This window comes from Neomonachus schauinslandi, chromosome 9 (genome assembly GCF_002201575.2).
Source record: "Neomonachus schauinslandi chromosome 9, ASM220157v2, whole genome shotgun sequence".
Classification (NCBI taxonomy): Eukaryota; Metazoa; Chordata; class Mammalia; order Carnivora; family Phocidae; genus Neomonachus; species Neomonachus schauinslandi.
In genome coordinates, this window is record NC_058411.1 from 2,036,004 (window position 1) to 2,059,863 (window position 23,860).

Genomic DNA, 23,860 nt, shown 5'->3' on the forward strand with positions numbered 1-23,860 from the left:
TCAGCAAAAGCTGGAGGCTGAACTTAAATTGTAGAGCTGTGACGTCACAACCCAACTTTAGGTCATTAGGAAGGCAAAATAAACCTTTTCACACAGGGTTTACTCTGATAAAACACAAGGTCAGAGGATAGAGCAGACAAACCCCCTCAGGCTTCCCTATGAGCTCCTATGCCCAGAACAGCACAAATAAAAGCCTCCCAAAAGGAGCAGCCCAGCTTCTCCATGGGTCCTCTCACTTTGGGTTTTTTGAGGTAGAGGGAGGGTTATGTCACTGTTAACTTTGTAGGAAAAAATGTGGTTACAGAATATTCCTAAGACTATAGTCTCTGCAAATTCTTTCTAAAATTACTTCAAGAGTGCTAAGAATAATAATTACTGTATTAGTCAGATAGAACATGTTTCAATTCACAGAAAAGTTCCTGAAACTGAATAGACTGAATTTAGTTTAATAAATACTACTTACTTAAGGGGAAGATTTGTTAAGGATAGGGATTAAGAGATGGATACAGACCAGCAGTATAATTTTAGGAAATTACCTAACTTTTCTTCATTTTTCTCACCTAAAATTTAGCTAATACATGGAAAAGCATTTGGCAGAGTCCCTGGCACACAGTAAGGACTCATTCAAATGTTCTTTATCGTGAGAGCCCTATGAAGATGCAAACCATATCCCAGGCCCTCAGGCAATCAGACCTCCCAGTGTCTGCAGAGACTCTGTTAGGCTTCTGTCTGCAGTCGCCTGTCTGCACTGTCATCATTTGGTTTTATTTATTTCCTCTTAGGCTATGAGGTATTTCTATATCTTAGCACCTGAAATGACCTAAAGCTCAGCAGATGCTTGTGGAATAACCAGAAACAGCCCTTGACAAGAAAGATCTGAACACTCATCTAGTGGGATGGGGCTCAGCAAGAAACACCTTCAACACAGGTATTGAAGGTGATCTCTAGAGGCTGAGATTGGCCATGGTGGCCTGGTGGGGACAGTACTGCAGGTGGATGAGAACAGAGGAACAAAACACCCAGACCGCCATAACCCTACAATGCTAGGAATGCTCTCTAGCTTAACAATACTTACACTAGGGACAGCAGAGCTTTTCTTGCGTTCAGGAATATCGGCCTTATTGGGATTACTTGCGTTCCCAAGCATGGGACTGGCTGGAGCAATTCCCTTTCCTCCAACAGCACTTCCGCTTGATTTCCGGGAAGGAATTCCATCTTCTTTGAGGTCACTATCTGCAGTGCTGGTCTGACTCCTTTTCGGATATGCCACAACTGAAGGAATAGCTGGTCCAGCTAAAATAAAGAGTTACTTTTTAAAAGCCAGAACATAGTTTTACATTTTATTCTGTGAAAATAAACATATTTTATAAGATGACTTAAGACTGCTATCATCTAAGAAAATACAAGACAGTAAAATCCTGTAGGATGTTTCCCGTTCATGTATAATGTCTTCCCTACGCAATGAGTTCAATTTTGAAATTTCACTTACTTGTCCCTTTCTACTTTTCTTAAAGTTTTGGTTTTGTTTGTTCGTTTGTTTTTTTAATTCATAAGCTTGTATAGTTGTGCTTCAGAGACATCTTCAGGGATAGCTGTCCACTGAAAACATCTTCAGAGAGTGTTACTGTACAGATAATCAAACTAACTTGATGTACATACATCATGCAGAATGAACTGCTTCGCCTGGTACATCTGAGTGAACCTTATCCTTTTTTGTACAAGAGAGGCCTTCACCTTTCGGAACAGAACAGATTTATGGGTCATTACTTTTGAAGTTTTATCCTGGATCTTTTTTAAAGCACTCATAATCTTCTAGATAAACAGGAATTTGAGTAGACAGGGAAAGGGGACACAAGCAGAGGAATGCCATGTTCCCAGCCACATTCCCACCCCAGGAGGAATACACCTGGATGGACAATTAACTTATGCCCTACAAAAAAGCATCTGGAGACTCTGATGGTAGCCCAGGAGATTTGGAGTTCAAAGAATTTTGGAAATGAACAAGATAACTAGTATATTCATTATGTATGTCATCCAGCGGTAATCTTCAGGAATGGCATCAAATGCTCATCATCTATTCTATAGAAGAGACTTTATATTTCAGATCTATTAAACAGGGCTTGGGGTGGGGTACAAAAAAGCTACTTCTTGGAGAAAAATCTAAATGGTAAATTTATTTGGAACTGAATTAGAAGTATACAAAGGTTTGCTTTTATTTGTAGGAGGGAAACAATTAAGCTCTAAGTTTGGGAATTTTAACATAAAAAACAAAGAATTAGGGCGCCTGGGTGGCTCAGTTGGTTAAGCGACTGCCTTCGGCTCAGGTCATGATCCCGGAGTCCCTGGATCGAGTCCCGCATCGGGCTCCCTGCTCGGCAGGGAGTCTGCTTCTCCCTCTGACCCTCCCCCCTCTCATGTGCTCTCTCTCTCATTCTCTCTCTCTCAAATAAATAAATAAAAAATCTTTAAAAAAAACAAAAACAAAAACAAAGAATTAACCAAGTATGGGTGATATTACCCTTAACACTTATCTTTCTTCTCAACAGCATGAGACAGCTAAGGACGTCCTGCATTTTTAGGGTTACTGCTGATCTGCCTTGAAACCTGACTGCACTGTCTCACCAGTGCCACAGTGAGCTCCACGCACAGGAACCACCCAGGCTAGCCACCAGTCAAGCCAGAGCAGTTCCGTCTCAAGACTGTCCTTTTCTGGGGCGCCTGGGTGGCTCAGTCGTTAAGCGTCTGCCTTCGGCTCAGGTCATGATCCCAGGGTCCTGGGATCGAGCCCCGCATCGGGCTCCCTGCTCCGTGGGAAGCCTGCTTCTCCCTCTCCCGCTCCCCCTGCTTGTGTTCCCTCTCTTGCTGCGTTTCTCTGTCAAATAAATAAATAAAATCTTAAAAAAAAAAAAAAAAAAAAAAGACTGTCCTTTTCCAGCACAGCCATCCTCTCCACCCCAACCTCTAGTTCCCTAAACACTGGCAACCACTGGTCTGGTCTCCATCTCTGGAATTCTCTCTTTTAGAGAATGTTACACGAACGGAATCAATTTCATGACACCTTTTGAGATTTTTTTTCCCCGCTCAGCATAGTTCCCTTGAGATCTATACAAATGGTTGCACCCATCAATACTTTGTTCTTTTTTATTGCCAAGTAGCATTCTATGGTGTGACTGTCTCACACGGAAATGTGATTTTTACATAGTCAAACTTGATAAATACGTCTTTTCTTTCATGGCTGTTAGTACTGGGGTTACAGTCAGAACGACCCTCACTAGTCCAAGTTATAAAGAAAAGGCAAATTATCTCATGTTTTAATATTTCCATATTTTTATATTTACATCTTTATTCCAAATGGAATCTACCCTTGTATAAGATGTGAGAAATGGATGCAAATTTATTTTTTTCTGATAACTACCATATGCCCCAATACCATTTATTAATAAACCAGTGATTCTCTACTTTTTTTTTTTTTTTTTACAAGACAAAGAACGCTTTGAAAATCTAATGAAGATCACCTTTCCTAGAAAAATATGTACACACATACAGGGGGTTCACACAGGTGACCCAAATTAAGAACCACAGAAAAAACAAGTTGTAATTCTACAGAAGCAGGCATATGTAAACTGTTGGCATCTAGAAGTAGGAAACAAGGGGAGAGATGAGAGACAAGCTAAAAGCTGGGTTAGCTGCAGGCTTGTCTGCCTTTACTTGGTATAAAGGGGGTATGCTTTACTAGATACTGTATATACAATCTATCCCATTTTTAGCACTTAAAAGAACACAGCCAGAGGCATAACCAAAATCTTTCCTTTGCTGACCACTATCTTCATCCCCATAAAAGAATAAAAAAACAACACAGAATCGGGTCAGTGACTTTCTATATACATGGATTTCTGGAAATATTCTTTTATGAAATTTTTTTTGTTTTTTGTTTTTAAGTAGGCTCCACTCCCAACTTGGGGCTTGAATTCACAACCCTGAGATTAAGAGTTGCATGCTCTACTGACTGAGCCAGCCAGGTGCCCCTCTTTTATGCACTTTTTAATATTAGAGGCTCCAAGAAGGAAGGATCATTATTATTATAAAAATACTACTCCATGAGGTAATCGGTCAGTGGGTTAGTGGACAGAGCCACAGGACCCGGGGCCAGAAGTCTGGGGGTTCTGTCACAGGTGTTCCCACTTCTATGTAACCTCGGGAGACTTAGTGAGCTCTCTTGGCCTTTATCCTTATTGATAAAATGGGGGTTAGGTGAGTGTATGACACCATGGCTAAAGCTCTTTTCTGCTCTAAAATTTTCTGAGCTGGGGAAAAAAGGCATTACCAATCCAAATGGAATATATGTGCTTAGGGAAGAATTAACTTATTAAGATAGTCACTAGAGATAAGAGAAAACTAAAAAACAAAACAAAACAAAACACCCAAAACAAAAACCAGTTCCCCCTCCAACCAAGAATTTAGGAATAATTCCCTTTAAACTAGATGGTTTAGAGCAATCTGTAGGCATTTTGCTAAATGCCCTGTTGTCCAGAGGCACTGAAAACCCCTCCGTAACAACTAACCTGAACGTGACCAAAGAGACAAGAGACCCAGATCAACACTAGGTTTACAAATGCCATGTGCACATTCACAGGTTACAGGTGAAATAAGCGTGTGCGCATGCTTGCGCACACACATACACACACATGCGTGCGCGCACGGGCTAGAGTCTCTGGATCCTCACACATGGGGCTGCCTGGAAGGCAGAATAATTGTTAAGTTTGGTAACCATATCTTTTAGGGTCCAAAGGCTCATAAAAGATTCACATCTATAGTGAATATTTTAAGAGTGAGGGTGTTAAGACACATCAACAGCTAGAGTGTGCGGCTGAGAATGACCCAAGTCAAAAATTTAAACCAACTGAGGCAAACTGGGGTACTATACATTCTCCACAGCTGTCCGCATGTAGCTACATAAATTTAGCTTAATCAAAACTGAAAACCATCTCCCCAGTTCAAGTGCTCAACAGCCACATGTGGCCAGTGACTACTCTATGGGACAGCACAGATCTAGAACATTTTCAGCACTGCAAAAGTGCTGGGCAATGCTCAGGAAAGTAAATCCAATGCAGAGATGGGGAAGAGAGTGAAGAGAGAACCAGAGATTGAAGCAGGAGTCCCAGAGGAGTGAGTGTACCAAAGAGATCAGAGCCTTGAGATGATCACGCCATCACGAGGACTGGTAGGAAGGAAATGCCCTGAAAATAAATCAAGTCAATTTCCCATCCCAGTAGGCCTTAGGCCAAGGATGCTTCCCAATGTTACGAGGTCTCTTGTGTAAGGGGAGACTGCAGGAGAACACACTGCAACGGTCTCAAACTTACCATGGTCACTGTACCGCCTCTGCTTCTGGCTGGAAGAAACACTTCTCTGCACCTTGTGGTGAGGAGACTGGCCAGTACCGTTGTTGAGGTCACTGCTTGGCCTAACCTTAGCAAGTGAAAGATTGCTGCTAGAACTGGAGTCACTAGCATCCAGCTAAGAGGAAATGAGAAGAACAGAGCAAACCACAACACGGACCCAAACGATATGTTAGGAAACTGAACTTCTCCTAACACACAAACCTCTCACAAACAGTTCATTTACAGACGAAGAATCACAATGTACAAAAGTGACAACCTTCAATTTGGGCAAAAATATTTTTCTGACTGATAAAAAAGCTCATGAAAGGATAGGTATTTATGATTTTCTTTCTAGGCTTTTTCATATAATTTAAAATGCTCTCTGTTCACTTCATCTCATACTTTACATAATTTCTAAACTATTAATGACTATAGGTTAACTTATGACATTCAAGTTTGTGACAATACCCACTGTTAAGGTTACTACTTCAAAATTAAAATTAATAATGGTCATAGCAGTTAGATCTGTCATTTGCAGGTAAGTTTAAAAATGATACATCAAATGTTATATATATTAAGAAAAGAGCTTACTAAACTCATCATTTACCTAAAAGTCATATTCGCTCTTTCTGATTACTCTTACCTCTGAAGATTTTCTCCCCAATAGCAAATATGTAGCTGTGATCTCATCATATTTCATTTTACTAAGAGATTCTTGAATTTCTTCTTGTGAATATCCCATTCCCACCATAATATCTAAAAGAAGGACATAATATAGTTTATGTGTTTTGTCTGGATACAAAATCACTGTGTTACAGGATAAAATAATTTCCATTATTTGACCGAAAACATCATAGATTTTCTAACATAAATGGGCAGTTGGCTTATTTCTAAGTTCCCATTCTAGGAAACTACAGGTAAGTTCCTAAATACGACAAAACAGATAAGCTGACTCATGTAACTTATGTTTAACTTCCTATTATTCCCATTTTAGGCATATCCATAGGAGTCAAAACAGAAATATGTTACTTGCACACACACAAGGACGCAGGCACAGAGTAATTACCTATTCTTTTCTGGTCTGAGATGTCTAGTTCTGGTTCAACAAATGGTTTAAGTTCATCTTCTTCATGCCCTGCATTGATCCATCTGTCCTTCATGATTTGCTGAAAGGTGAACTATTCATTAGCAGCATAAAATAAAACATGCTGATAACCACAATATTTAGAAAAATTTATTTTCAACATTTCAAGGATTATATCTCAGAGGATAACTTTTAAAAAAGTCAATGTCTCAATTCCTGCTTAAAAAGCCCCAGGAGAGTATTCATGTCATACAAACCAAGCAAAGTTCTAAAAATACTGTAAAGACTCTCCAAAGTCATTACTTATTTTGCACTTATGCGATTACCTCTAGAGTGCCTCGTTTTATTGGATTTAGCACCAGGAAACGTTTGAGAAGGTTTTCACAGTCTGTGGACATGTAGAAAGGGATTCTGTATTTCCCTCTTAATACTCTTTCTCTCAGTTCCTTTGGGGGGGGCAGGGAGGAAAGAAAACTAGTTGAGTCAAATTTTAGGTTAAAAAAGAACCCACTGAGACCCCATCATACTGACAGATCATTAAAATATTAACCCTCATCATTTAATAAAATGTTTAGCATTCTGAAGAGGGTGGATAGCAACTGGTTCTTATACCTTTAGGTTCTGTCCATCAAAGGGGAGTGACCCGCTGACTAGAGTGTAGAGAATTACGCCAAGGCTCCACACGTCCACTTCCGGCCCGTCGTATTTCTTGCCCTGGAAGAGCTCTGGGGCTGCATATGGAGGACTGCCACAAAACGTATCCAGTTTACTGCCAACAGTAAATTCATTGCTAAAACCAAAGTCAGCTATTTTAATGTTCATATCAGCATCTAACAATAGATTTTCGGCCTAGAGGGAAAACATCAAGACAAAAATGAAATTTAACCAAAATAGAATTAGAACTGTGATAGAATTAGGCATTTCATAAAAGCTTTTTGTAATGATATAAACTTAACATAACCTAATGAAAAAAAATAAGGAAACATTCTTTCTAGAGGAAAAACATAAAAACAGAAGATAAATTAGAATTTCTAATTTTATTTTTTATTATGTTTATTATTTATATTTTATTATATTTATTATTTTAGTTTTATTTTTAAGTAATCACTATACCCAATGTGGAGCTGGAACTCCTGGGATCAAGAATCAGATGTTCTTATGACTGAGCCAGCCAGGCGCCCCAAGATTTTTAATTTTTTAACATTAATAACCAGTAACAGATACAAGGTATAGATTAACTCTGGCAATATTTTAAACAACAAATGCCCCATGATTAAAAAAAAAAATTATTTAAATAGCTTTCTCAATTAATAATAAGTGGCTTTTAAAAAAATGAACACTTGCTTTAAGCGGCCAGCCACGTTTTATAAAAACGGCTGAAGAGCTGTGCAATGGCTATTACTGGGGAGGGGAGAGCCCTGGACCTCATTCAAGATACAGATCACAGTCATCTTCATTTATTTCAGTAAACATCTACCACATGCCAATGACACACCCAGCATTATATTTGTGTCTGAACATATGATGAACAAGATAGACCGGGTCTGGCCCTCAAGGAGCTCACAGGTTAGAGGGGGAAAGGCAGAAGACCAAGCAGCTGCACTCTGACCTCAGTGCTGTAACTGAGGATGTGTGGGGAGCTGTGGGCCCAGCACTAACAGGTGCAGGAAGGCTTCCTAGAGGGGGGTGAAATCAGAGCCGCTGCCTGGAGGCTTAGGTAATAGTAGTGGGTGTGAGGTGGGAGGCAGAATATAAACAGTCTGAAAACCCAGAAGGAAAGAGAGAACATGCTTTACACTCAAGAAACTGAAAGTGTGTGGAAAAGAGGTGCAGGGGACATGGCCATGGCCGAATCACAAAGGGCCAGTTGAGTGACTAGTAGGAAGTTCAAGTTTTACACCTAAGGGCAATGGGAAGCCATTAAAGAATCACTCAAGCAGGAAAACGACAATCTTATTTGTATTTTTATTTTTTTAAAAGATTTTATTTATTTATTTGAGAGAGAGAGTGAGAGAGAGAGCACAAGAGGGGGGAGCGGGAGAGGGAGAAGCAGACTCCCTGCTGAGCAGGGAGCCCGATGCGGGACTCGATCCTGGGACTCCAGGATCATGACCTGAGCCGAAGGCAGTCGCTTAACCAAATGAGCCACCCAGACGCCCTTATTTGTATTTTTAAAAGACCATTCTGGTTGCAGGGTGTAAAATAGACAAGGGAGGGAGAGGCAAGATTGGAAGCAAGGAAGACCAACAAAAAACTGGTGTACGAGATGCTGGCAGTCTGGGTGAAGACAGTGGTCCCAGAGACAGGAAACAGCATGCTCAAAAAAGGTTTAGGAAACAGTAGCAAAAGGACCTGGGGACTTAGTGGATGGTAGAGCAAAGGAGACTGAGGCACCGAGGGACATGAGGCATCAGAATGAGAAATGAACATTCCCGTTCAGGAAGGAAGAAGGTAGGCTATGAACCTGCTGAACTCAAGGGACAGAAGTAGGGCTTAGCTGTCGCCCATCTGTCAGCTCTGGCCGCAGGCATGGATCTGGGGTCATCACCATACAGGTGGCCACTGCAGCGACTACAGTGGATGTGTAAGCAGCATGGGTGGGTGTGGAGAGGAGCAAGCAGTCGATGATAATGACATGCGGAAGGGGAGGAAGCGAGGACCAACAAATCTAGACGATGTTTAGGGAGATGCGGCTGTGAAAGTAGAGAGAGAAAACTAGTGTATCTGGAAGGGGACTTGGGGTGGAGAGGTTTTTTTTGGTAAAAGACAGTGCAGAGTTCAGCATGTTTTTGTAAATGCTGCTGGTGAGAAGCCGGGAGGTAGAGAGGGCCCAGAACCCAGAGGCAGGGTGAGCAGAGCCGCCCTACTGCCTGCAACAAGAGGAGTATTCTGAGAGGTGAAGGGTGGGCACGGGCGCAGCTTACTTTGCAGGCTTGCTGGGGAACTGGACGTTTCTGCCTGGCATTTCTACGTTCTCCGGGAAACAGAAAACCTTATCCCATGCCAAGAATGGGCCAGAAGTGAAGCAGTGGGCAGTAAGTAGGTCTCCGGGCAGCACCACACTGACCAGAGACACAGAAGAGGTGGCCAGGTGGCACTGAGGGCACCATCTAGGTGACAGCATAGCTTTTTGGAGGCCCCCACCTCTTTGGTAGTGTGATAATATTTCCACAGAGACCAATTATGAGCTACCTTAACTGAAATGTAAGATACTTTTAATAAATTTCATATTTCATTAATACCAAAACCTGACTAAAAGAATCAATTATTATAGGATTTACCTTTTCTTATTTAATAAGGCAATCTAATCTGTGACCACCAGTAGAACTGAGCACATACAGGCAGAGCATACACTCACAGACTAAGGGCCCTGCAACTCACCTTGAGGTCTCTGTGAACAATCCGTTTTTGGTGGCAGTACTGGACTGCAGATACGATCTGCACAGGAGAGACACAGGTTAATCACCATCATTAAGATGAAAATCTCATTAATGTTCACACATGCAAAATACTCAGTGAGCACCTGTCTGTGTGGATCTCTAAAAATAATTTTCTTGTGCATTCAGGGGTGAGGGCAAGAAGAGATAGGTGAGCATGTTCTTCCTGCTCTCTCTCGTTTTCACTGGAAAGTCTCCTCTTGGGCCTACCCCCTGACATTCTGGTTATCTGTGAATATGGTGCCAGGGCCCAACAAATCACCAGGATCTGGAAGACCCTAGCTGCCCCCAGACCCAGGATCGGATGGCTCTGGTGCAAGCTTTCCATATAATTTCCATGTAATTAACTCGAAACTAAACTGGCAGTTACAGACTATCCATGGCCATAAATTCATCCAGGTTGGGTCTCCTCTGTTAACTACTTCTCTTCCCAGTCAGGACTGCTCCTTACAACACTCTCTTCTTTTTAGCTGATGTGGGTTCAAAGACAGCAAAACTTACTCACCTTTCTGAGGATCGGTTTCCTCTTCCTTAAAATGGAAGAGTAAATGTTATAATATATGTGAACTACAAACTAGGTAAGCTACTCTGTGCTCGATCCATAAGGGTCTCCTTCTTCTCTCAGCAAATGGTATGCCTTTATTTAGTCAACTTTGGATCACTCCTGTGATTAGTACTGTTGATTAAACAACTATTTTGCTGAAATTTCACACGTGTAATTTTTTTTAAAGATTTTTTTAAAAATTTATTTATTTGATAGAGAGAGAGAGAAAGAGAGAGAGAGAGAACACAAGCAGGGAGAGCAACAGGCAGAGGGCGAAGCAGACTCCCACTGAGCAGGGAGCCGGATGCAGGGCTCGATCCACGGACCCCAGGATCTTGACCTGAGCCAAAGGCAGACGCTTAACCGACTGAGCCACCCAGGTGCCTCTTACTTGTAATTTTTTAAGAAGCCTCCTTTTCTTTCTTCTTTTCTCTCTCTCTGTTTTTAAAGGTTTTATATATAGAGAGAGAAAGAGCACACAAGTTGGGGGGGGATGCGGGAGCAGCAGAGGGAGAGGGACAAGCAGGCTCCCAACTGAGCAGGGAGCCCGATACGGGGTTTGATCCCAGAACCCTGGGATCATGACCTGAGCTTAAGTGAAGGCAGATACTTAACCAACTGAGCCACCCAGGCGCCCCCAGAAGCCTCCTTTTCTAATCAATAGAAGTTTTATATGCCTATTACAGGAATTTTAGGAAATACAGAAAGGTACATATAAGCACATGCCTGATAACATCTCCATCTCTTGTTGTTTTAGTGTATCTGCTTCTAACCTTTTTGTTGGCGTTATGCTGGTGTAACTACACATGACCACATATATGCAAAACTGGGGTTCTAATGAAAATACTCCTTGTTGGGGCGCCTGGGTGGCTCAGTTGGTTAAGCCTCTGCCTTCGGCTCAGGTCATGGTCCCAGGGTCCTGGGATCGAGCCCTGCATTGGGCTCCCTGCTCGGCAGGAAGCCTGCTTCTCCCTCTCCCACTCCCCCTGCTTGTGTTCCCTCTCTCACTGTCTCTCTCTGCCAAATAAATAAATAAAATCTTTGTTTCTCCAGATCATCATCAGCTTTTAATTGTAAGCCCCACACACCCACCTACACTGGACATAAACACTCAGAGAATGCTTCTTTTGTTTTTAAGTAGGCTCCACGCCCATTGTGGGGCTTGAACTCACGACCCTGAAATCAAGAGTTGCACGCTCTACTGACTAAGCCAGCTGGGCACCCCAGGCTGTTTTATCAGTTGGCATTTTGGTTCAGAACAAGGAGCAAGGAGAAGCTGGACTGGGGTTAGGGTGGGGTGATGCCAAAATCAGGGCTTCACTAAGCAGCTACATACTTTATAAAGTGAATATTCACAAGATCAGACCCACTTTTTTTTTTTTAAAGATTTTATTTATTTATTTGACAGAGAGACATTGAGAGGGAACATAAGCAGGGGGAGTGGGAGAGGGAGACAGGCTTCCCGCCAAGCAGGGAGCCCGATGTGGGGCTCGATCCATCATGACCTGAGCCGAGGGCAGATGCTTAACGACTGAGCCACCCAGGTGCCCCCAGATCCACTTATAATCAACAAAAAATATAAAAATTCCAATGCCAAAATATGGTTTAGAACACCTGTTACCTTGGATGATCATTTACGCTGTGCTACTCTGCATGAAAGCTAGGAAAGTCAGTAACTTTGTTTTCCCAAAACAAACAGGTACACTGCCTAAGATGTGGGTACCACTGACCTTACTTTTGCCTGATCCGACTGTCCCTCTTTTCACCGCCCCCCCCCAATACTGAGATTTCTCCTACAGGTTATTTTCAAATTCTGCCTCTGAGTAACATTTGACAATTTCCTACCCTTTCTCAGAGAGATCAAAGAAGTTCTCCTTTTACCTCCAAACAACTCACAGTTAACCTTTTAAAGCCACAATAACCTGAAAACATTCAACTTTAAATCACTGGGTTTTTGGGGCGCCTGGGTGGCTTAGTCGTTGGGTGTCTGCCTTCGGCTCAGGTCATGATCCCAGAGTCCTGGGATCAAGCCCCGCATCGGGCTCCCTGCTCAGTGGGAAGCCTGCTTCTCCCACTCCCTCTGCTTGTGTTCCCTTTCTTGCTGTCTCTGTCAAATAATAATAAAAAAAATCTTTAAAAAAAATAAAAAATAAAAAAATAAATCACTGGGTTTTTTTTTGCATGCCTTTAAGCTAGAAGCAGTTATTTCTTTAAAAAAGTTAAGAATCTGGATGTTTCCCAGATTGAAATATGAACGCAAACCTAATTTACCTCCAGTCAGACAGGAAAGAGCAGAGGCAGCAACATTACCAACCCACCAAGAAAGAGGTGAGGAAAGATGATGGAGCCAGGATTCTATTCTCTCTCTTTGAAAAGAATAGAGCTCATTCAAACGCTTAAAACCACACAAGCGGTCCTTAGGATGAGAATGGCCAAGGAGGTGGGAAGGAGAAACCATCTGCTGATGGATGTGGAAAGAAGGGCCTGTTTCTGACAGTTAACATTCTCATGTGGAGTGTACCTTGTGTATGGCATACCTTCCTCTTTGCCACAAAGAATAAAACTTCTTATTTAGTCAATGTAAGAATGGCTTATAAAGTTTTGGAAAGCCTGGCAATTAGCAACAGAGCAAAGTGGAAACACCAATATCCTGATTGATCCTTCCAGGTTTAAATGAGGGATCTTAAGGAAATACTATGGCAAGAAGAAAGGATTACATTAAATCGTAAGAGTGTAAATTAAGTCATTAGTTATAAAAGCACATAAATTATCTTTCCTTGACCAACTAATGGGTTCCTCAGATAAAGACTTGAGATTTTCTGCAGGAAATTTATTTATTTTTTCTGTAAAGGTTATTTATTTATTTGAGAGAGAGAGAAAGAGAAGGAGCCAGCACAAGTGAGGTGGAGAGGCAGAGCAAGAAGGAGAAACAGACTTCCTGTTGAGGAGGGGGAGCCTGACTTGGGGCTCTGTCCCAGGACCCCGGGATCATGACCTGAGCCGAAGGCAAATGCTTAACCGACTGAGCCACCGAGGCGCCCCTCTGCAGGAAATTTAAAATAAAAGCCTGAGCGATTGCCTCAACATGTAGGTTAGTAAATGTCCGAGTCCCTCTAACAAGTGAGACCCTGCCAGGGGGATGTGTGGAGACGGAAGAAGAGAGGAGCAGTCACAGGGTTAAGCACTAGTTGCTTCCTTGGAGAGGGTCAGGCTCAAACCTGCTGTTGCTGGCGGCACTCACTCGTCTATTCTTCACAGTCAACAAACCATATTCACATAAATGTTTGCGAGTCAGACAGATTCAACTTAGTGGGAAGGAATTTAAGGTTTGTGAGGCAAAAAAAAAACCTCTTGGCTTTTAAGTGGTCAATTTATAAAAATGCAGAGTATAGTTATGGAAAGGGGCCAAACCAACTTTGTTTTGTCATAAAGAGAAATTTGAGCTTCCCTCCGTAGATCACAGAATAAAATATCAGAACTGGAAAGCACTTCAAAATTAATCATCAAATATAACTTCCAATTTTTGTAGGTAGAAAAGTTGAGGATATGAGAAATTAAATAATAGCCAAAGATTAGTCTCAAAATTTGTCATTTAATAGGTTTTAATTCAAACTACCATTAGTATTTAAGTTTTTAAGTTAAATTTAAGCCTACATCTGGCTTATGTAAGACAAAACTAATAATGAATTCTGAGATTATGACACTCTTCTTGCTAAAAACTGGGAAGTGGTTTTAATTAATGCAATCATAGGTGTTTTGAAAGACTCTAGATTTTTGAGGCTAAACTGTCTAAGGTTAAGAATGAGGTGAAAATCTTGATAAAGCTAGAAATAGAACCATGTTGCTTCTTGCACAGTGCCTTAGGCATGAAAGATACTTAATAAATTTTTGTTGAACTGAATCGCTAACCCCTCTCTCCCTGTTCCCTCCAATGGGCCTTATAACCATTTAGAGAGGCAAACACTGTTTGCTTCAGGGTTTAATAAGCAAGATAACTTTATTAAATTAATAAAGGTACATTAATTCATACCTGTCTAAATTTAGCTCTTGCTTCTTTTTCCTTCATTCTTCCATGTGCGACCAAATAGTCAAACACTTCACCTATAATCGAGAGAAATAAAAGTAAGAAGTCCTACTTCTGAGCATTAATTTTCCCACAAATTGATGATGTTTCACTTTTAGGAATGCTCTAATTTTTATTTTTAAATACAGCCATGAAGATAACAGAAACGTAGATTCTGAACTAAGCTAGCCTTAAGTTTAACTATAGGCAAAAGTTCTTTGCTAAAATCTTTAAGCTAGAGAAAAATCATTAAAATTTCCAATGTTTATAAAACTTTTATTTTAAGGGTTATGTTTTCAATGTGCTTTAATAAAAACTGAAAGTTAAAATGGGAAAGTGATATGTGTTAAAAGAGGATAACATCTTCACTGTAGGATTACGAAAAAAGCAGTTCCTGAATATATTAATTAATTCAACAAATATTTATTGAGTGCCTATTAACTGCCAGGCACTGTTCTAGGCTCTGGGGAAATACAGCAGTGAACCAAGTGAAGTCCTTTTCCTCATGGAGAATTTACATTCTGGTAGGGAGAGACAGGCAATCAACAAAAAAGCAAATAGTATGTCAGCTGACAAGGACAGTGGAGCAGACACAGGGGAAGAAACAGGAAGTGTGTCTGCATGTGCAAGTGCTTTGGGGACTACTGTGAGGGAGAGGACACTGTCATTATCTGGGAAAAAGAGTCTAGGCAGAGCAAATAGCAAAGAGCAAGGAGGCTATGTAGCCAAAGAAGTGTGAACAAGGAAAAGGGAAATTAGTGGACGGGCATGGGAGATGGGAAGGAGGGGTAAGGCCATGAAGAGTCCCGCAGGCTTTGCTCTGAGTGAGGAGAAGCAGAGGAGGCTATGAAATGACTGACCTCTTAAAAGGGTCACTCTGGCTGCCAGAGGGGGAGGAGGTCAGGGTTGCGGAAGGGACAGAAACATGAGGGAGTAGCGCAATAATCAGGGCAAGAATGAGGGAGGCTGGGCCTTGAGCGGGAAGTGGCAGTGGTGGTAAGAAGTGGGGAGGTTCGGGACTCAGTGGGAAGGTCAAGCCAACAGAACATGCCCAACAGAACATGCTGGTGGACATCCACTTGGTAGTTTACACAGTGTTAATTCCTCAGGGAAGAGGTGACACTTCAGGAAATACTTGCTTATCAACTGGGTATAAAGAAACAATACCTCTGAAATCAACAGAAAAGGGTACTAATTGAGCAAATTAGACATAAAATATGTTTGGGAAAGAGTCACATCTACTTCATACAAATAAAGAATATTTCCATCAGCTTAGTGACAACATTCAACTAAAAGATTTTGATACTTAAAAAATGCTTAGTTTCAGAACATAACAAATACTTTTGAAGAAAAAGTTATTCTGAATTACATATTAATATCTCTAACTTTTAAGTTTTTAGCCTAGCTGAAACATTTTTAAATAATGGACGGGCATAAATATTTTCAAGTTATCACTTGATTGCATAATGATCTTTTAAAACGCATTACATATTGTTAATTCACACTACACAACTCGTTTAACTATGATGAATCATGAAGTTAAATGTCAGCTCAGTAAAATGTCAGAATTTTCTAAGCAAATGACCTTTCTATTTGCAGAGTAGTATACAATGTCAAAACAAGTGGTTAAAAAGTGAAAACAACTGAAGATGTGTGCATATCATATGAAAAACAGTTTTGACTTAAAAAAACTAATGGATTAAACCCACTAGTTGCTGTACCCACTAGCTGTTGTAGAGTAACATGGAGAAAAGTCTAAGTCTGTCAATATAATTTAAAAAAATTTTTATAAATTCAAAAGCAATATAAACCTCTTAAGAGATTTTGGAACCATAAAGTCATACTCACAATCACTAAGTTATAAATCAGGAATTCAACCCAGATCACTTTATTTTCCTTATTAAAAATGTATTAGCATTCAGATTAAGTAGCTAAACTGAAAACCTCAAAAGGCTCTTTATTAGGAAAAAGACAGAAAAGAGTGGCTCTCCCCACCCAGGTCAGGGACCATGTGGTTGACAGGACACTGGACAGGTCAGTTCAGAGAGCCCTTGGTCCTAGTTGGGGTCCTGCCACTAAACAAGCAATAGAACTGCTGGCACAGAACAACCTTCCAGAGCTTTAGTTTCATCTATAAAAATTAGGCAGTTGCCTTCGATGACTTCTAAGATTCCTTCCAAGTGTAAAATTCTATGATTCTACGAAATCAAAAAATACCAGGCTAGGGAGGAATAGGTAGTCAATTTAATTAGACTCTGGTTGTTCCAAATGACAAATGTAACCACAAAAAAACAGATGTCCTGGAGATTGATAGTGCTTTGTTGAGCTGATTAAAATAGCCCAAGCCAAAAAAGCACCACCACTAAGAAGCTCAGAGACATGTTGACTTATCAGGTCACACTGTCAATGAGAGGCCCTGGCTGGACTGACCCCATGTCTGTGTTTTCAAAAGCCCACCCTCTTTCTACTAAAAGTGGATGCTTCTCAGATTAGTTTTGCCCCTATATAAGAGCAATCTCTATGACACTAACACCTAAAATAGATGGAAAAGGAAAGTCATGACCAACTGACCAATTAGGAGAGCCTATCTACTGTCAGAAGGCTAGGGCTGTGGGCCTGGCAGCGTGACCACAATGACTTCCCAGCCTCCGTTTCCTCAAGGGTAAAAGCCCATCCTTCACTGCCTGGCCACATCACGGAGTCATTGTGAGGGTCAAAGGAGATCCAGTGAGAGAAAGCTACACAAATGAAAAGGTTATGAACATAACTCTGTAACACGAGGAGAAAGTATTAGAACTCCATATAGATTTTTGGCGCTGCAATTCAGTTTCAGCTCTTCCTACTTCTCCTCAATTGTGAAAAATCCCAACCTAAATTCTCAAACCACACATTTAAACTCTAAATCACACAACTAATAATGAATTAGGAGTATGAAAAAGCGGCATCAAAGGTTTTCCTATTGTAACTCATTCCTGCCCACAGCAGGTTTACAATCTTTTATTTAATAGTTAATTCATTACAGCGAGGCTGTGACTGAATCTTCTGTCTGATCGAAGTGCTAAGATAAAATAAAACTACTATGAGCAAAACAGTCGAAGCTATACTTATGCCCCTAGTTAAAGGAGTATGTCCCTAGTAGTCTGTCCTTTCATAAGCACACTTCAATCCTTACTTGTTAAGCATTGGCCACGTGCCAGGCACTATCTAGAGGTGTAGAGGTAGGGGGCACACAAAGACCAATCAGAACGCTTCTGCTCTCCACACACAAGGAGACTTACATGTGGTCCAAAAACTACAAGCCTAACCCAACTTCAACCCCCAGAGGAGTATCTCTGTAAAAGAGAACAGTTATATACATGCATTTCAGAAAAATGACTACATGTATATAGTCTTGTAGGCCAAGTCCTTAATCTTTAAGGAAAATCTAAATATATGCACTGCAAGCACCATTTCTGGCCTTGGGAAAGATGAACATCAATGACACAAAGAAAACCATCCAATAGGCAGTACACATTTATTTTATTTTATTTTTTTTAAATTTATTTATTTGACAGAGAGACACAGCGAGAGAGGGAACACAAGCAGGGGGAGTGAGAGAGGGAGAAGCAGGCTTCCCGCAGAGCAGGGAGCCTGATGCGGGACTCGATCCCAGGACCCCGGGATCATGACCTGAGCCGAAGGCAGTCGCTTAACCAACTGAGCCACCCAGGCGCCCGGCAGTACACATTTATTTCAAACAAGCTAATGCACTGATATATTTAAAAACCCAAGTTCTTAAACAAAATGTGGTGTGCATATATATACATAATGGTATATTATTCAGCCTTAAAGAGGAAGGAAAACTCTGACAGGGATGAACCTTGAAGACATTATGCTGAGTGAAGTAGGCATAAAAGGACAAGTGCTGTGAGATACCACTCATATGACTACCTAGAGCAGTCACATCCACAGAGACAGGAAGTAGACCGGTGGGCACCAGGGGCTAGGGAGGAGGAGAGGGAAGTTAGTGTTTAATGGGGACAGAGTTTCAGTTTGGGAAAATGAAAAAGTTCTGGGGATGGATGGTGGTCATGGCTATATAACAATGTGAATGTACTTAATGTCACAGAACTGTACACTTAGAATGGTCAAAATGCTAAATTTTATGTTATGTACATTTTACCACAATAAAAAAAAAATCCAAGTTTTGGATATCATTAATAATGCTAATAGTGAACTACAGAAGAGCCACAAAAGAGCCAAGACAGCTTTTCTGATTCTCATGCTACTGTATTACGACTCCGGATGTTAAATGAAACCTTAACAATGATCCATGTGGGCAGTGTGGTTGTGTATTCTTCTAAAAAGGGAAGAAAGAAAGAAAAACCATAGAAGTTTCTTACCTCCACTTGCATACTCCATGATTAGGTAGAGCGTTTTGTCAGTTTCAATGACTTCGAACAACTTCACTGGGGGAGGGGAAAGGATATGGGAGAAAAAGAAACAAACGTCTGTATGTGTATACACTGTACATATAAACTGTAAGTACTAAAAGAAACTTTTTCCCTGTTAAAGATTTTTATAACTGGCTGCCTTAATAGAATGTTTTTTGGGAATTTTCTCATATATTACAACAACACATTTTATAAAAGCATGGAATTCCATAAAAATAAAGGTATTTCTGGGTGCTCAAACAATGTAACTTTGGCATGCACTCAGCAGTCCAGGCTGTGTACCTACTCACATCTCCTCTGTCCTCATCCTGTATGGTGTCTACACTGGTTAGCTGCCCTCCCAGCAGATTGTGCTTTTCCCTCAGGAAAAGGGTTCTTACTTCACATTCTCGACCTGCAGGAACTGCTCAGATCTACTCTACTTCTCCAAGTTTAAGTGCGTTCACTTGTCATTATGGCTTTAAGGATATATAGAACAATTTCACTTGAGACTTCTGTTGCTTGGGAAACTTCTGTTCACTCCTTCTCAGAGAAAAAGCTTCTTTTGTTACTATTCTGAAGCCAGAGATGGAAAGTAGTAGAAGGGATTATGCTATAGTTAATTGAAAAGAACTTTTTAAAGAATTACTTGCAATGGGTCATTGTGACTTTGCTATACAGCAGTCCCTTGTTACAGATTGAAATCATATTTCTATTACTTTTAATTCACAAAACCATATCAAACCAATCAGAAATATACACATTTTAAAATGAAACTGAAGTACATTTCTAAAGCTACTGACTCACTATTTTCCACATCTACTTTATTTTGGTAATACATACTCTAAAGTTAAATTTACCAAAAAACAGGGGACAGGGTGCTAGTCTCTTATATTGCAGGCTATTTTCTGACACTTTAATATAGAGTATCAGACCAAATAAAGTGCCTAACACAGTATGTAATACATGTTTGTTGCACTGATGAATAAAACTATGTCATTTCTAAAATGGTATGTTCAGGTTGTCAGGAAAAATAATTTAAAGAAATTTAAGGCATATGTGCTGGTAAACCATAAACATACAAATAAAACCTTTCTAAAATTCCAATGCAAATACTGGCTCTTCTGGAAAAACTATCTGAATCCAATACAAATTTAAATTTTTAGAAATTCATATCTATTATCAAAGATATGTTATTTGGGAGTAAGCAGAGAAAACTCTAATCAGGGCACAACTTAATAACTAAAGAACGAAATAACTATGTTTAAGTTAGCTAGTTCTAGGCTGCAGTGATTGGTTATTTGGTGAAAAGCTGGAATCTGAAGCCAAGAATTAGCTAGCTAACCCCAAACGGCTGAAATGAAAAGTGAAGAAAGGTTTTCTTCCTGTTATTATATTCCTTGTTATTTTTCTCCAAACACTGTATTTCACTGATTCTAAGATTAAATTTTTTCACATTTTAACTAATATCACTAAGAATAAGATGACCGCTTGGTAGAATTTTTTTCCTTAGCAGCATGTAAAACCAAAAACGCCTTTTAAATGATGTGGCTTAGATCTGATGAAATAGGGTATATATAAGCTTTTCCTTCCAGTGGCTCCATTTAATCTTCTATTCTTGTGCCTTAAGAATTCTTGATAGGGGGCTCAGATGGTTAAGCGTCTGCCTTCGGCTCAGGTCATGATCCCAGGGTTCTGGAATCAAGCCCCGTATCGGGCTCCCTGATCAGCGGGGAGCCTGCTTCTCCCTCTCCCTCTACTGCTCCCCCTGCTTGTGCTCTCTTGCTCTGTCAAATAAATAAATAAAATCTTAAAAAAAAAAAAATTCTTGATAGGATATCCGTTAACATCAAACTTCGTCCCTCCCACTTCCTAGAACTTATTTTGATATTAAAGTGGTAAAAGTGGCTGTCTTAACAGCTATTTCATTCTTGAAATAATAACAATAAAAAAGTTATATTATTCAAAAAGAGCTCTACATTTTCATTGAGATGTATATACAAAATACTAAGTAATTTGCATACTTTCACCTTGTTCCTATAATTATGATGAGAGCAGGACCATGACCCTTCCTCATCCTTACTTATTTACTTATTTTTAAGTAGGCTCAACACCCAACATGGGGCTTGAACTCATGACCCTGATGATCAATAGTCACATGCTCTACTGACTGAGCCAGCCAAGCGCCCTATACCCCTCCTTTAAACCCAACTCACTGAACCTAGCACTGAGCTATGCACACAGAGGGCACATGAAACATACCTGTGCTATACAAAACAATTCCTCAAAAAATTCCATTAGATAGCAGGTATCCTATATCTTTTAAAATACAATTCAATGGACAAGTAATTTCTTAAGAACACTGCCATAGCAAAACCTGTTATACCTTTGAAAATTTTTTTTTTTTTTTTAAAGATTTTGTTTATTTATTTGACAGAGCGAGACAGAGCGAGAGCAGGAACACAAGCAGGGAGAGTGGGAGAGGGAGAAGCAGGCTTCCCGCAGAGCAGAGAGCCCGATGTGGGATCTGGGATCATGACCTGAGCCGAAGGCAGACGCTTAACGACTGAGCCACCCAGGCGCCCACCTTTGAAAATCTTAACTCTGACTTACTATAATTCCCTTTTCCATATATGAGTTAAATAAAATTATTTTCTAATATGCATTAAAAATTGGAAAGTTATGATCTGATTAGAGTTTCTACTGCATTAAAGCTTTAAATTCAAGAGTTTAATACCTAAGCTTTTAACTTGTCTTTAGTAATTTCAAAAAGTTAATACAAATAATCAACAATTTGTATAAATATATATTTTATGAAAAGTGTACCTGGGCTGGGAGGAGGGAAGGAATCTCCTATCACTCTTGGCATATAGGTTTAGACCCCAAATGGAATGCATTTAGACCCAAAAGTATTTAAGAAAGCAGAAAATACCTATGTTTGGATGATTTAAAATCTTCATTATTCTTACTTCTCTGAAGAGCTAAAAAACAAACACATAATTCCCCAACACAGGTTATTAAACATTCTATTCCACTGTTGCGATACAAATTTAAATCTTCTCTTAGATAACTGACCCACTGGTAATGTTCAACAGTCTGCATCTAACACTAGCATGAAAGTCCAGAGAAGCTATAAATGCTTCAGTTTTAGCTCCTGGAAAAGCAGAAGTTGCAGAGGAGGATGATACCACAATCTTAATTATATTTTGCTATCTTGAACATATAAGATCAGATTTAGGCAAGAATAGTTTGTGATTAAACTCAGTCTGATTCAATACCTACCCAGGGGTAGATATTGCAAATCCAACCGTGTACAGTCCTAATGAACTACATCATGAGTGTATTAGGACTGATAATTCCAAGTAATTCTAGGAGAAGATATTTTCAAAACCACTTTGGGAAATCCTTGTTGGAGAAGACAGGTAATTTAGCATGGCGGTTGTGGCCGACTGTTAAATTAATGGTCCTAATGAGTTCTGCCTCGCATGTTCACATTTTTGTATGGGCTGTGTGACTTGCTCTGGCCAATGAAACATTATCAAATTTGATATCATCCATCCAGCAAGAAGAGGGTGGATAAATGCTTGCGTATCCGGTGCTTGCTGTCTTGGAATGATGTTGCCATATGATATGAAGAGGTCAGTCTAGCCTCTTTGAGGATGAAAGAGTATATGTAGGGAAAGACCCACTGTCCCACCTGAGTACAGCCCCATCAACCTGTCAGCTGAATGCTGCCACACAAATGAACCCAGAGGATGCCATAAGAAAAACCATCCAGGTAAGACTGGTAGAGCTGCCCAGCCATCACACAGAATAAGGAGAAATATTAAACTGTTGTTGTATAAACATGTGCTGTGAATGCACAAGAGAGTCATGGTGTTATGGCCTAGGCTAATATCAGAAGATCTCAGAAAATAACAGAATTTTAGAGGCCATCTTATCCAAACCTCTTGCAAACAAGTGGAAACCAGGAAAGGAGAGGAAAAGATCTCCCAAGGTCCTGTTCTCTTTCTGCGGGGAACTGGGCCAGAACCAAGGTCTCCCAACACCCAGTATCTATAACCTATGGGAGGCACTGGCTGGGAAGAACTTGGGAAGAGGAGGAACAGCTGGCTCTGTGGAAAGGAATCTGGGGAGAAATCACAGGGGTCTTACTGCATTTGTCCCATCTACCACATCTAATCTAGAATTGAATCAGCACCTAACAACTAAGAGCACGGAGATGGACATGGACGTATCTGACCTCTAAACTGATCTGAGAGCTTAAAAACATGGAGTCAGATGAGTAAGATTCCTTTCCTGAATACTGATCTTCTCCAAAGGCTGGAGCACTTTTATCTCCAACAAAAATATCTCCTGTTGCTTTTGTGGTCATTCTCACAATTTATGTTCTGAGATGAGAAGACAGCTACCCTGACCACCGCTCAGGCTTGAGTTCTTTATCTTAGTTTCCTTCTGTCAAGCCAACACAGAAACCCTGTTTTCCAATTCATTACAGTGGAATTTGTAGCTTATAATCTGAATGTCCTAGTTATTTCCACAACTGCTAAAGTAGGAGAGCTCCAAGTTGGATACAATACCAACACGTTAGGACCCTGCATTTAGTATAAAACCCAGACCATGGCCATGGTGGCCTCTACTTCTCCCTGCAACGTGACACTCCTCCAGCCACCCTGATTCCTCTCAGGTATCAGAACATTCGAACTTCTTTCTTTCCTTAGTCTTTTCTCCTTTCTGTCCTTGTAGTCTCAAGCAGATTCTCTGAAAACCTTATCTAAGAAGATCTCCTTTATTTTACATCATAGTGGTCTGTTTGCTTCTTCTCTAGAATGTCTTTCAAGTATAAAGATACATTTTTGTGTACCTGTTCATTGTTGCCTTGTCATCCGTGTGGGGTGGGGGGAGGTACACTGGTCTCCTTTCACTACTGTATACTTGA

The 23,860-nt window shown here is 40.4% G+C and overlaps 1 protein-coding gene across 6 annotated transcripts in view; it reads right to left on the reverse strand.

The window, feature by feature from the left end:
* The window catches only part of MARK3 (microtubule affinity regulating kinase 3), a 120,964-nt gene that overhangs the window by 19,454 nt on the left and 77,650 nt on the right, over window positions 1–23,860 (reverse strand). For 4 of the 6 annotated variants that reach the window (XM_021679865.2, XM_021679864.2, XM_021679863.2 and 1 more), the window contains exons 4-13: window positions 21,854–21,902; window positions 18,892–18,957; window positions 14,477–14,547; window positions 9,847–9,903; window positions 7,078–7,314; window positions 6,792–6,911; window positions 6,448–6,547; window positions 6,025–6,137; window positions 5,364–5,517; window positions 1,076–1,293 (exon numbers count right to left, since the gene is read on the reverse strand). In XM_021679865.2, the coding sequence (XP_021535540.1) occupies window positions 1,076–1,293; window positions 5,364–5,517; window positions 6,025–6,137; window positions 6,448–6,547; window positions 6,792–6,911; window positions 7,078–7,314; window positions 9,847–9,903; window positions 14,477–14,547; window positions 18,892–18,957; window positions 21,854–21,902 (1,185 nt within the window). The remainder of the gene's footprint in view (window positions 1–1,075; window positions 1,294–5,363; window positions 5,518–6,024; window positions 6,138–6,447; window positions 6,548–6,791; window positions 6,912–7,077; window positions 7,315–9,846; window positions 9,904–14,476; window positions 14,548–18,891; window positions 18,958–21,853; window positions 21,903–23,860) is intronic. The other 2 variants (XM_021679867.2, XM_021679866.2) reach the window with 1 other exon arrangement.